Raw genomic sequence first — 14,212 nt, 5'->3', positions numbered from 1 at the left:
TTTGACAGAGGAGGTAGCCAAGCCCCGGACATGTCAAGTGACTAATCCAAGGTCTCCCAGTAAGGAACAGTGTAGCAAGGGCTTACTGTACGCCAGGTGCTGTTCTAACCCCATACACATGGAATGTGCTGGATCCTCTAATAACGCCCGTAGGCAGGCACTGTTATCATCCTCACTGACAAAGGGGAAACCGGAAGCAACAGGGAGGCCAACAGTTTTGTCCAAGGTCCCAGAACTAGCAGGTGTTCGTCCTCGAGTTTAGGTTCCCCGGCCCAAGGTGTAGTTCCCAAGAGCTCCCAGATTGAGTTGTGTTTGAGATGCTACCTTGAGCAGGAATTGTTTTTTGAATCCTAGTCCTTAAAAGTGAAGACTTTTCCTTCCTTTCTTGAGAAAACTGCTTTCATCATGAAGCTGTAAGACACTATTCTTGACTTGATTCCCAGATAAGCACACCTTTTTTTTTTTTTAAATTAAAACCTGGCCTAGAAATAAAGACATAAATTGGAGTAAATGTGATTCCAGCAACAAGATGGGCAGCGTGCAGTGAAGCAGCGAGAAAGATGAGCCCATTGAGAAGCCTGGCCTCCTGTCCTGGAAGGAGGGACCAGTCTAAGCAGGGGCCGACCAGCCAGAAGATGCCACCCCTAGGCTGGGAGTCTGCTCTCACCCAGCAGAGGCCTTGAAGGCAGAGCAAGCCCAAGCAAACCTGCAACGAGGATTTACCGAGCAGCAACCACGGGCACAGTAGCATGAAGCTGCTGCCTCTTTGTGGCTCCCTCATGCCTTGCACAGAACCGAAGCTGGTGGACTAGTTTTTCAGGTGGAGATTCTCTACTGAAAGAGGGGAAATAGTGGGAGGAAAAAAAATTCCCACGGTTGGACCCCAAGGAAAGCATTTGCCTAATTATGTCTACCGTTTCGGAGCTCTCGAGAGGCACGGGCAGTGTGACTGCACGCGAGCTCGGGCCTGTCTGTCTATTCATCCCTGTGGCCCAGGACCAGCCACAGTGCCCAGCACATTGCAGGCTCTCACTAAACGCATCCTGAATAACTCAATGACCGTTGAGGGCCTGAAATGCTGGGTCGACAGGCAAATGTAGGTAGCATTTTTAAGAGATGCATTACAGTAAGTGCCCAGCAGAGGTCAGAGTAGAGTCTTCAGGGCTGAGACACCAATTTCATCAACAAATAGAGGAGATAAAGGAAAGGCGCTAATATTTGCTGCCAGGCTTTGTGCTTGGGGCTTCACATATGTTTTCCCTCTCAACTCCCTTTCAGAATAGGTACAATCAAATTCACAGTAACACCCCCTTCCGCTCCCACCCACCTCAACGTTTTTCCAACATTGCCTCTAATTAACAAAATATTCCCCTTTTTCTTCTCTCATTCTAAAAATTTTCTCATCTCATGCAAACCTGCTATGGTAGAGAGAGCTCCCATTCAAAACACAGGTAAATCATGAAAAAATCCAAATAGATTGAGAGAATTCCCCAAGGCATTTAAAAATGAGAACTGGCAGTTAACTTCCCAGGACCACATCTAACGCACACAGTAGGTGCTCTGTATGACTAAAGACACACCTCGAGTATTAAAGAAGGTTTATGGATTCTCACTATTCATTCTCTCAATTTCCTTCAAATGTCTAAGTGGTGTGAAATTAACATCCTTTCTTCCAGAAAATGGCTGAAACATGATCTGGGCAGTGGAGTTCCAGAAATTTCTGACCAGCCTATAAACAAGTCACCCCTGCACAAGAGAGAGAAGACTATATTCTCTCTTGAACAATATTTGAGGGCTTTCTTGTAAAAGCTGCTCACAAAGTCAGGCAGGGAAAAGAATATCATTCCCATGAACCAGGTACTTTGTTTCTCAAAACGGGTCCTGGCCCAGAACACTCGGCAGCACGCCATCAGTAAGAGGAGACACCACCAGCCAGGAGTAAGCTGTGCAAACTATTCCCTTTACACTTGCTTGTCATTTTGTCAGGAAGGTCAGTTAGAAGATTTGAGAGCAGGTGGGTGAGGTTCTTGGTAGCTCCTGGGTGCTGCCTTAAGCCTTGACGAATATGGAATTGTCAACTCATAAATCAACCCCAGGCAATGACCCTCCCTTCAGACAGCTGCAGCAACTCTTCCAAGCACAGCTGACAAGCTCCGAATGGCAGAACCAGCCCCACTGACGTCTAGAACATCTGGGTCCCTTAAGAAGTGAAAAGAAATACTGGTCCCCCAATGTGATTTTATGAGGCTTGCAAAATGGTCAGAAAAGAGATAGCTAGTTCAAAAAGGACAGAGGAAACGAACATGATGAGGCCATCCCACAGAATTAGAGGTTATTCTTATAAATATTCCCCAAGATCAATTCCTTCTACATTTTTTCAAACAAAACTCATAGTAAGTAATGTGATATAACTCGCGAAGGCAAAACGAAGGCTAGCCACAGAGAACTCTTCTGACGGGGGCAGGCGTCACAGAGCAGAAGAGAGCGCGGGCCGCTCGCGGAAAATCAGAAGCTCGGTGGTCCCGGCGCTCTCACACCAGTGCTGCTCGCTGACCCAACAGACACTGTGCCTGGGCTCCCCGAGGAGAGAGCGCTGGCAGGACAAGGCGCCCGGGCAGCAGAGCAACTGTCTTGTTCAGCTCAGCAGGTACCGAGGCAGGATCTGATCTGAGGAGCCCTGCGTGAGGCTTTTCAGCAAGAGAGCAGGCCGGAGGTCGCGGGTGGTGCTGCCTCTGAGACCAACTATTGCTCCCCATGAAGTCTGACTTGGGACATCTAGAGCCTGCCTCCATGACTCACCTGCCGTAGAGGGTGGGGTCGGTGACGACGGGGATGTGAGAGGTGAGCTGGCCCCAGATCCTGCTAAGAGAAAACATAGAGAAACCCTCCTGGGGACCAAAGACGCACATTTGGAATCTGGCCTGAGTGGGGGACCTGCCGTTGTCTGAGAATCTGCACTTGGCTGAGTGGGTGGGCCTTGTGGTAAAAGGTGGGGAGGGACAGAGAATGCAGAGCCTGGACCCAGTGACCACAGGCTTCCCCCAGAGTGCAGGGTACGCTTTGTCCCCAGGCCACTAAGGGCTCCGTGCCGCCTGCCGCTCCCCACCCCCTGCCTGGTTTGAAACCAACCCTGAGCTGTCAACGGCTTGTGCAGTTGGCTACAGTATCTCTTCCTGACCCAGCCTCTGTCCCTGCATAATGAATGACAAATGACAGTAGCCACAAGCAGTACAGGGGACAGAGAGGGACAGAGCTGTCCAGTGCAGGCCTCTCCAAAGGAAGCGAGAGTTCCCCACAACGTCCAACTAGCAGTGCTCTCTGCAGAAGTTCCATTTTATCAGCAGCTACATTCAATTAGACAGGGTCAGCCTGTTCGGTTTGTGGCTCTCCCAGGCCTCTTAGAAGAAATCCAGTAAGTACTTTTATTTCCATTAAAACAACGTGCATATTCCCATAGTCTCAAGTTCTCAGCATCTCCCCTTTGCTCAGGAGTTCCCAGAGAACATCCTCCTGGCCTGACATGAAGGTGGCCCAATGAGCAGACAGAGGTTCCTACATAAGCCCTTCTGTGGCAACAGGAAGCCCCCTCCCTGCCACAGAGGTCCTATGGAGGGGGTGACAGAAGCTCCAGGGAGAGCCGCGATCATGCCCCTGAGAAGCCTCCGACCATCACCTCACCTACCACCCGCAGGAGAGCTTGGGCACGGCATGGACACTGGGCGTGAGGAGAAACGTCCCAATGAAACCACATCTCCCTCAAATGGAGGAGCTTTTCACTATTCGCAACATTCTCTCACCTCCTATAAAATAGGAGAGGCGTTTTACTGAAAAAGGAGGTAAAACCCAATGCGTCCTGTCTTCCCAGTGCTTCGCAGTGCTAACGTACGTTTTTATAGGGGAGAAGATTACACTTGTGATTCCAGTGGGGTCTGGAGATGTTCTGTCCATTTCCCCCAATGGCTACGTGGCTTTCCTGAACTTCTTGAGGGCGTAGTGGGGTCTTGGGAGTCTGTGGAGTCTCATCTGGCTGCTTGGGACCCAGAGCCTTGCAAGCAGGCAGGGCCTCGGGAGGGTGGAGAACACTGAGCCAGGCTTTCTCTGCTTTACAGAGAATTAGCCGCTGGACAGAGTACCTGTCAGACATGCTGGCTGGAGACATGAGTCTCAGCCTAACGATGACGATGACTGGCCCAGGTCCATTGCATCAACCGTGGAGAAGAGAGACCTCCAACTCGAATCACCCGCTGGCCACGGCAGCCTCTGTCCCTGAGGAGCCGGCTGGGCCCTCACTGGGGCCTCCAGGGCCTGGGGCCTCCCCGCCTCTCTTCCCTTCTGTGGCTGAAGTCTGCGGGCAGTGGTGTCAGCACACTCCCCCCTCTTCCTGGAGTCCACGACCTTCCTCCACAGCCCCTCTTCCGCCCTCCTGCCCCACCCGCCCCGCCTGCGATCTCTGGCCGCAGCTGGTCCAGGCCGCACGTCCTGTGAGCCCTGGCAGGCATCTCCTCACTGACCGCGCAGAGAAGACCTGAGAAGGCACGAGCTGTGAACACCCTCCGGGTCCTCCCTTCCTTCCACTTTTAAATGCCTCTGCCTCTTCACCCAGCTCTCCTGGCTCCTAGCTCCAGGAAGAGATGGATGGGCTTCCTCCACGGTCACTCTCTCTTGTACATCTTCAGCTTCTCCCTCTCTGCTCAGCCCTTCTCCTGCCTGAAAGTACACGCAGCTATCCCTCAACCTAACAAAACCTCCCCTTTCCTTGGCCCTCCGGGCTAAGTCGAAGCTGCCCGCGGTCGGATGAAGCTGCCCCTTCTCTATGTGGAACTCTACCTCACAGATTCATAAGGTGGAAGAAAAAAAAAAAAGATTCATAAGGTGCATAAGGTGGAAGAACTGGAAGTCCCCAGAGGATCATTCAATCTGGCCCTGATTTCTAAAGATGGAGATATTAAGGTCCAAAGCCAGCGGGGCCAGGCAAGGGGCAACCAGGAGTGACAGCAAGGACTGCCAACTCAGGATGGTGCTCTGTGCCACCCCAGCCCTCCTGGAATGATGCTCTCTGCCCCCCCCCCCCCCCCCCGCCGCCCCGCCGCCGACACACCATTGAGTGCTTTCCTTAACCCACGTATGAGGGCACTTCCTCCCACCACGTGGGGACTGGAGTAGAGGGCAGGATTCAGGGTGGTTTCTGTTCGAATAGGTTTTACTAACAAATAGGAGGCCTCGTGTTGTAAGTTGGGTTGGTTTTTCATCCATGCCTAATGCTCATCTTTGGCTGACCAAGTCTCGTAATCAGTGCAGAGGCTGGGTTACCCCATAACCTCTGAGGATTCTTCTAGCACTTGAGTCCTGTGAGCCCGTGAATGTTGTCACAATTCTTTACTAGGGGCAGGGTTCTTATTTTCCCTACACTGCTCAGTCTCAGTCTCTGGCCACCAGAAGCCAAAAACTCTTGACTCCTAGTCCTGACCTTTGGGCCCAGAGGCCCCACTACAATCTATAACCAGTTACCTGAATTATTGGAGTTGCTGTATTTTGCTGAATGCTCTTCACTATTTTCCACAGCAGATCGTTTTGACTTCTTTAAAAATAAAAGAGAAATAGGGAACAGCAAAGAATAAACACACTGAAGCTGAGAGTTAGAATACAAGTATTTTCCAGGCACACAGTTAAACTAGCTACTTACAAGGTCATATTTGGCCTCATAACATAATACAGTTAAGAAGCCACAGGCCACAACCAGAAAGGGGAATAAAACCAAGAATGCTGAGTTTACTGTCTCAGGCCAGTCATTCTCCCCAATTACATTGGGCTGTAATCATCCCAGCAAGCCAGGAAACTATATGGTCCATTTCTCTGCTGATATTATGTGACTTTTTTAAAAGCTGCAAAACAGTCATCTGGAAATAGTTTTAGCTTTCAAGGAGATATAGCACAAAATCTTGTCATTAACTAAATGTGCACTATTAACCTACAACTTTCTTCACATGTAGTCAAGAATTCACAGAGAGAGGGCGCCTGGGTGACTCAGTTGTTAAGTGTCTGCCTTCGGCTCAGGTCATAATCTCAGGGTCCTGGGATGGAGTCTGGCGTCTGGCTCCCCGCTCAGTGGGGAGCCTGCTTCTTCCTCTCCCCCTACCCATGCTTTCTCTCTCTCTCTCTCATAAATAAATAAAATCTTAAAAAAAAAAAAAAAAAAGAATTCACAGAGAATTCAGAGACACCAGGCTTACCTTTCGAGCTAAAATCTTTCTCTTTTTCCTTTCTTCTTCAGATCCATGGTGAGACTGAGCTCTTGTCAGTCTTCGATGCTGGTGAATCTTTGAGAGACCACAGTTCACCACAAATGTAAGTGTATCCTATGTTAATGAAAATCTCTAACATGTTTTGCCAAATCAAATTATTCTGGATGAAAATTCTGTCCTTGCTCAGCCTGTCTGCCTCCAAGCTTGGGTCTGGATGTCTGGGAGAAGAGTCTGCCAGAAGATGAAGACCTTTCTCATTTCCCCGTTCCTTCCTGCCCTTCTCTCTTCTACGGAAGACAAGTGTGGCTCCCAGCACCTTCAGAGCAAGGACCACATGTGCCTGCCACCACTACCCCACCTGCCCCAATCATAAAGGAAGACCACGCATTATGGATGTGCTTGTTTCCCCCACAGGCTGAGCACCTTGAGGGCAGGACTGTGAAGTAACAGGCTATCTCACAATACTGAGCATGGAGGCCGGTTCAGAGCAAGGATGCAAGAAATGTTTATGGAATGAACAACCAGCCAAAAGTAAGTCACTGTGAATACCACGGCAAAGGATGCGAAAGCTAAAAGATCAAAAGGCAATTAGGAGGGGGCGCCTGGGTGGCTCAGATGGTTAAGCATCTGCCTTTGGCTTAGGTCATGATCCCAGGGTCCTGGGATCGAGCCCCGCCTTGGGCTCCCTACTTGGCAGGGAGCCTGCTTCTCCCTCTCCCTCTACTGTTCCCCCTGCTTGTGCTCTCTCCCTCTGTCAAATAAATAAATAAAATCTTAAAAAAAAAAAAGGCAATAAGGAGCTACTAGCAATTTACCTGTTTCTGTTCTTCAATTAGTCTTTTTTCTATACATTCTTTGGCAATTCTCAATGCCTCTTTTAACTTTGTGGGGATCTGAAAGAAGAGAAAGTACATAACCCATTGAGTAAAATGGCCAGAGATTCTCTTAAGTCCTGGTTTTAATAAAGGAGCGGTTGGTTATCATGAAGGAGGGAATCTGCAATAGAATCAGTTACAAGATATCCACTCAAATGAATACTATCCATCCCCAACATGCTCACCTCATTACCATTTTTTAGTAATGAATACATAAAACACATAAATAAACATGGTATGTTTCATGTAATTCAAGTAATACTGAAGGGGCCCCAAAATGCCAAAACAATCTTGAAAAAGAAGATCAAAATTGGAAGCATCACACTTCTTGATTTCAAAATATATTACAAAACTACAGTAATCAAAATAATGTTATATTGGCATACAGACAGACACACAGAACAACAGGATAGAATAGAGAGCCTAGAAATAAACCCTCATGCATATGGTGAAATGATATTTGAATAGGGTGCCAAAAAGTATATAGTAGAGAAAGGACAGTGTCTTCAATAAATGGTGCTGGGAAAATTGAGTATCTACATGTGAAAAAATGAAGCTGGACCCTCACCTTATACTATATGCAAAAATTAACTCAAAATTGGACTGAAGCACCAAAACTAGAAAACTCCTAGAACAAAACAAAAGCTTTAAGATATTGGATCTGACAATGATTTTGGATAAGATGCCAAAAGCACAGGCCAGAAAAGCAAAAAGAGATGGAACTTTTTAGAAACTTCTGTATATCAAAGGAAACAATCAAGAGAGTAAAAAGGAACCTATGGAATGGGAGAAAATAATTGGAAATCATATATTTAATAAGGGATTAATAGCCAAAATATATAAAGAACTCTTATAACCCCACAAAAGAAAAATAAGTAACCTGATGGAAAAACGGATGTGTCACAAAAAATAGATTATACCAGAATAAAGCTGGAAAAAAAAAAAAAGATCAGAAAATCTAAGGGGAAAAAAAAAAGGGCAAAGGACCTGAAGAGACATTTCTCCAAAGATTTACAAATGGGCAACAAGTGTATGAAAAGATTAATCAACATCTCTCATCATTAGAGGAATGTAAATCACAACCATGCTGAGATAGCACCTCACACCCACTAGGATGGTCACTACTGAAAAAGCAGAAAATAACAAGTGTTGGCGAAGATGTGGAGAAATTGGAGCCCTTGTGCACTGACGGTGGGAACGTGAAATGGTGCAGCTGTGGTGGAAGACAGCACGGAGTTCCTCAAAAGGCTAAAAACAGAAATACCACACGACCCAGCTATGCCACTTCTGGGTACACATCCAGAAGAATTGAAAGCAGGGTCCTGAAGAGATATGTGCACACACTGCAGCATTATTCACAATAGCCAAGAGGCGAAAATAGCTCAAATGTCCATCCACAGAGGAAAGGATAAACAAAATGTGGTATATGCATACAGTAGAATAGTATTCAGCCTTCAAAAAAAAAAAAAGAAAGAAATCCTGGGGCGCCTGGGTGGCTCAGTCGTTAGGCATCTGCCTTCGGCTCAGGTCATGATCCCAGGGTCCTGGGATCGAGTCCTGCATTGGGCTCCTTGCTCAGCAGGGAACCTGCTTCTCCCTCTCTCTCTGCTCCTCTCCCCTCACTCGTGCTCTCTCTCTTTCTCAAATAAATAAATAAAATCTTAGGAAAAAAAAAAAAGGAAATCCTGTCACATGCTGTAACACCAATAAACACAGAAGACACTACGCTGAGTGAAATAAGCCAGTCACGAAAGAACAAATACTGTATGCTCCCGTTTGTATGAGATACCTGAACTAGTCAAAGTCATGGAAGCAGAAAGTAGAACTGTATTTGCCAAGGGCTGGGGATGGGTTAACAGGGAGTTGTTTGATGGGTCTCTAGTTTCAGTTACCAAGATAAAAATGTTCTGGGGGGGGCGCCTGGGTGGCTCAGTCGTTAAGCGTCTGCCTTCGGCTCAGGTCATGGTCCCAGGGTCCTGGGATCGAGCCCCACATCGGGCTCCCTGCTCGGCGGGAAGCCTGCTTCTCCCTCTCCCACTCCCCCTGCTTGTGTTCCCTCTCTCGCTGTCTCTCTGTCTGTCAAATAAATAAATAAAATCTTTTTTTTTTTTTTAAGATTTTATTTATTTGACAGAGAGAGCACAAGCAGAGGGAGAGAGAGAGAGAAGCAGGCTCCCTGTTCAGCAAGGAGCCCGATGTGGGACTCGATCCCAAGACCCTGGGATCACGACCTGGGCCGAAAGCAGCCGCTCAACTGACTGAGCCACCCAGGCGTCCCATAAATAAATAAAATCTTAAAAAAAAAAGTTCTAGGGATATGTTACACAACAAATGTGAACACAGTTAACACTACTGAAGTGTACACTTAAAAATTGTTAAGAGGATAATTTATGTTTATCATAATTAAAATAAAAATATACTGGAACACACACACAAATTCAAGTAACTGCAATATTTTATAACTTCAGAAAAATTTTCTCTGTGAAAAATCAAAACTTTCTGAATTTCACAAGCTTAAGCTTTTTCCTGCCAGAAGACAGTTTTTTTTGAGAGACAGAGTGTGGCGGGGCGGGGGGAGGGGGGGAGTGAAGCAGAGGGAGAGAGAGAATCTTCAGCAGGCTCCAGCACAGAGCCCAGCGGAAGGAGGGCTCAATCCCACAACCCTGAGATCATGACCTAAGCTACCGACTGAGCCTGCCGGAAGGTCCACTTAACAATAGCCTCGTACCTGGTATGCTGTGCCTGTCATTTCTTAATTTATTAGTTTCTCAAGCCACAAGGAGCTCAGGCCTGGGAAACAGACGCCTGGATCATGTTGAACTTTCTGTCTCTATTATTCTTTAAAAAATTTAAATTTAAAAACCTTTGAGTAGGTAATATGGTTCAAAATCCAAAGATATGAAAGGGTACAGACACAGTAAAAAGTCTGCCAACTAGTTCTCTTCCATGGAGGCAACCAATGTCACCAGTTTCTTGTCTATCTCTCCAGAAAGTACATACACAAGAAATTAACCTTGGTTTTTAAAATCACGTTGTCATTTTTGCACAGACTCTCTGGTTCAGAGAAAGAACAAGGTCTAATAATAATTCCTGGGCTGGACTTTCAGGGTTGGGGAGAGCATATTTATTTACAAGACTGAATATATTTCCTGGGGACTTCCAATGAAGAAGAGATGGATTTAAATGTTTTTCTTTCCTACTTCAGATCCAAACAAGCTATTTTTGTCAGAACTCCTCTGACTGGGGTGCCTGGGTGGCTCAGTCGTTAAGCGTCTGCCTTTGGCTCAGGTCATGATCTCAGGGTCCTGGGATCGAGCCCCGCATCAGGCTCCCTGCTCGGCGGGAAGCCTGCTTCTCCCTCTCCCACTCCCCCTGCTTGTGTTCCCTCTCTCGCTGTGTCTCTCTCTGTCAAATCAATAAATAAAATCTTAAAAAAAAAAGAACTCCTCTGTCTGGCAAAACAGGACAGAGGAAAATGTCTTCCTCTCCTGTACAATCTTCTGACCCCACCTTGTTTTTGTTTTTCCTAAAAGGAATTTCATCATAATAGTATTACATGTTCCTTTGGAATACGGAGAGGAGGAAGAATCACCCTTCATTCTACTGCCCAGACCAAAACTAACTGCGAGCCCTGAGGAGAGCCACCCCCGCCCCCAGGTGCTCATGTGGACCATCTCAGTTGATCAAGGACAATAAACAGGTGTTACTCACCAATTGTACATACTGAGTAAACATCAACTCAAAGATCAGGCCCATAGATGAGTGGATCTCAGATAGCGGTGGTTTTGCCCCCTTCTCTCTCTAGGGGACATTTGGCAATTTGGGGAGACATTTTTTTATCGTCACAATGTGTGGGGCAGAAGGGAAGCACTGCTCACATCTAGAGGGGACAGGCCAGGGATGTCGCTTAACCTCCGACAATGCACAGGACAGTCCCCACAACAAACAACCATCTGATCCAAAATGTCAACTGTCATGTCTGATGGGGCGCCTGGGTAGCTCAGTCAGTTAAGCATCTGCCTTCGGCTCAGGTCCTGGGGTCCTGGGATCGAGCCCTGCGTCGGGCTCCCTGCTCAGCGGGGAGTCTGCTTCTCCCTCTCCCTCTGCCTGCCACTCCCCCTGCTCATGCTCTCTCTCTCTCTTGCTCTGACAAGTAAATAAATAAAATCTTTAAAAAAAAAAATGTTTTGTCTGAGAAAGCAGCCGTAGATAAATGGCTGGTATTAAAAAAGCAAAGTAAGGCATCATCCTGGGTTTTTTGGGTTCCAAAGCTCCTGTACTTCCCACGATACCACACAATGCTGCTACTTACCAGGATGCTTCCTTCCTGCCTTTCTGCTAGACACAGGTGAATACATTTTTACACATTGTATTTTATATCCTGCTTCTTCTTCCCCTTAGCCCAAATAATCGCTTTCCATGCTACTACAATGTCTTTATAAATTTTACTTTTATTTGATAAAAAACATTTTATCAAACAGATGTACCATAAAATATTAAGCTAGTCCCTAATTGTAGAATATTTAGATTGTTTTCAAATTTTTGCTATTATAAATAGCAAAATTTATTTACCTAAACTTCCAGTTTAGGTAAATTTATTTACCTAAACTTCCAGTTATAAAATAAATAAGCCATGTTCATTGCAGCATAGAGAATACAGTCAATATTTTAATGACTTTGTGTGATGATAGATGGTGACTAGACTTATTGTGGGGATCATTTCATAATGTATAAAAAATATCAAATCACTTTGATGTACGCAAACTAAGAGGATATTGTATGTTAACTATACGTCAATAAAAAAATTACGGTACCTCCTCTTGTCTGATTAAAAAAAGCACTAACTTGACACACAGAGGGCCAACAAGTAATGAGAACGTGCTCAACATCACTAACCACGGAAATGCAAATCAAAACCACAAGAGATATCGCCTAACATCTGCTACAAGGGCTAGTATCAGAATGACAACATAACAACTGTTGGCGAGGATGTGGAGAAAAAAACCTTTACACTATCGGTGGAATGTAAATTGGGAAAATAGTACGGAGGATCCTCAAAAAATTAAAAATACCATACGATCCAGCAATTCCACTTCTGGGTATGTATCTAAAGGAAATGTAAACACTAAATCAAAAAGATATGCACTCCCATGTTCATTGCAGCATTATTTACACCAAGACATGGAAACAACCTAAGTGTCTATCAGTGGATGAATGGATAAAGAAAATGTGGGTATATATGATGGAATATTACTCAGCCACTTAAAAAAAAGGAAATCCTTCCATTTGCAACAACATGAATGGAGCTTAGGGGCATTATGCTAAGTGAAATAAGACAGACAGAGAAAGACAAATACCATATGATCTCATTTACATGTGGGATCTAAAAACAAAACAAAACCTGAACTCATACAGAACAGATTGCTCACAGAGAACAGAATGGTGGTTTGCAAGGGTCGGGGTGAGGGGACAGATGAAACAGGTGAAGGAGGCAAAAGGTACAAACTTCCAGTTCCAAAATAATAAGTCATAGGCATATAATGTACGCATGGTGACTATTATTAATATACTGTATTGTATACTTGGAAGTTGCTAAGAAAGTAAATCTTAAAAGTTCTCACCACAAGAAGAAAAGAATTAGAACCATATATAGTGATAGACGTTAACTAGACTTACTGTGGTGATTACCACATTATAGTTATAATGTTGTTTTACACCTGAAACTAATATAATGTTGTATGTCAGTTCTACTTCAGTCATTTTTTTAAAAGCACTAAGTTTCAAAATCAACTTATATATGTCACAAACCAAAAAAAAGATATGATTTGCTTTACCTTAAACTGTGGCTTTTCAGAAGTGGTTAGTAAAACATCACTGAATAATCTGTTAAGAAAAGAAACAAACAAAATCTTTCTTAAGCCAGGTGTCCTCTCAGAACAGGATCAAAACAGAATGAGACATCTTTAGCCCATGAGGTTCCCACATGCCCCAGCCCTGGCCCAGTCCACCATTTCATGCTTATCGACAAACTCCAAGTTTACAGGCCACCCAATGTGACTGCAGAAAAACCTCAGCTCCTCCCCCCTGCCCCCCAGTATCAGAGGTGCTACCAGGGAGAGACTGGGTCAGCCCTGTACTGAAGGTTATTTCCCCACACTGCAGGGCAACAGTCCTCTCATGCTATATAGTAAAGTAATACACACTTTAAAAAATTAGTTTTGCAAATTATTATTTTATTATATTGTTATATTTATTATACTGCAAATAATTTATGCAGTAGGTATTTCTAAACAGAATAACCAATTTTCCCCCCTTTTTTATTAAATCCCAGAAGAGGATAAAATTTATTCTAGGGGTGGCGCAGTCAGTTAAGTGTCTGACTCTTGGTTTCAGCTCAGGTCATAATCTCAGGGTGGTGAGATTAAGCCTTGTATTGGGCTCTGCGCTCAGCGCGGAGTCTGCTTAAGAGTCTTTCTCTCTCCTTCGCCCTCTGCCCCTCCCCCTGCTCTCACTCACTCTCTAAAATAAATAAATAAATCTTTAAAAAATTTATTCTAGAGCTCAGTAAAATAAAAATGTGTAAGTAGAAAGAAACTGTTCTGATTGGAATCTAACAAGAAAATAATTTTCTTCTAAGAAGTGTTTCTTGTATTCCCTTAAAAAAAAAAAAGGCAGCTTTTAGAGTATGTCAATTCTCTCTTCAAAAATTATGTGACTAAAAACAACAGCATGAGGAATTCTGAACTACTTTGGCTAAGACAGTTTGGAGAATTTAAATGGTTGCTTGGGCAGTGCCCATATGGCTATGTGGGAGTCTTGCCTTGAGGAGTCCCCCTTTTTAAAAAACAGGAAATACTTCACAAGTAGAAATGACACAGTTAACTTTTCCCCACAGTGTTCCCTGGGCGGCTCTGGAGGTAGAGACAGAACTCTCCCTGTCAAGGGCGCAGGCCTATTTACTTCCAGAAAACGTGTTTTAACTGAACATAGTTCACGCCTCTTCAAGTATTCTTCTCAAGGCTGAAGGCCACAGGGTAGAAAGACCTCAGTGAGGAAAAAACAATGTGGATTCCCTTTGGACTTGGAAGGCTGGGA

General features: G+C 45.1%; 1 protein-coding gene across 9 annotated transcripts in view; it reads right to left on the bottom strand.

Moving 5' to 3' along the window:
• The window catches only part of PXK (PX domain containing serine/threonine kinase like), a 75,209-nt gene that overhangs the window by 8,728 nt on the left and 52,269 nt on the right, over positions 1 to 14,212 (bottom strand). For 5 of the 9 annotated variants that reach the window (XM_032411613.1, XM_032411606.1, XM_032411609.1 and 2 more), the window contains exons 13-17: positions 12,952 to 13,000; positions 7,058 to 7,135; positions 6,231 to 6,317; positions 5,509 to 5,578; positions 2,800 to 2,862 (exon numbers count right to left, since the gene is read on the bottom strand). In XM_032411613.1, the coding sequence (XP_032267504.1) occupies positions 2,800 to 2,862; positions 5,509 to 5,578; positions 6,231 to 6,317; positions 7,058 to 7,135; positions 12,952 to 13,000 (347 nt within the window). The remainder of the gene's footprint in view (positions 1 to 2,799; positions 2,863 to 5,508; positions 5,579 to 6,230; positions 6,318 to 7,057; positions 7,136 to 12,951; positions 13,001 to 14,212) is intronic. The other 4 variants (XM_032411614.1, XM_032411607.1, XM_032411611.1 and 1 more) reach the window with 1 other exon arrangement.

The sequence above is a fragment of the Phoca vitulina genome, unplaced genomic scaffold (genome assembly GCF_004348235.1).
Source record: "Phoca vitulina isolate PV1807 unplaced genomic scaffold, GSC_HSeal_1.0 scaffold13, whole genome shotgun sequence".
NCBI classification, from domain to species: Eukaryota; Metazoa; Chordata; class Mammalia; order Carnivora; family Phocidae; genus Phoca; species Phoca vitulina.
This window is presented reverse-complemented; position numbering and strand designations above follow the sequence as displayed.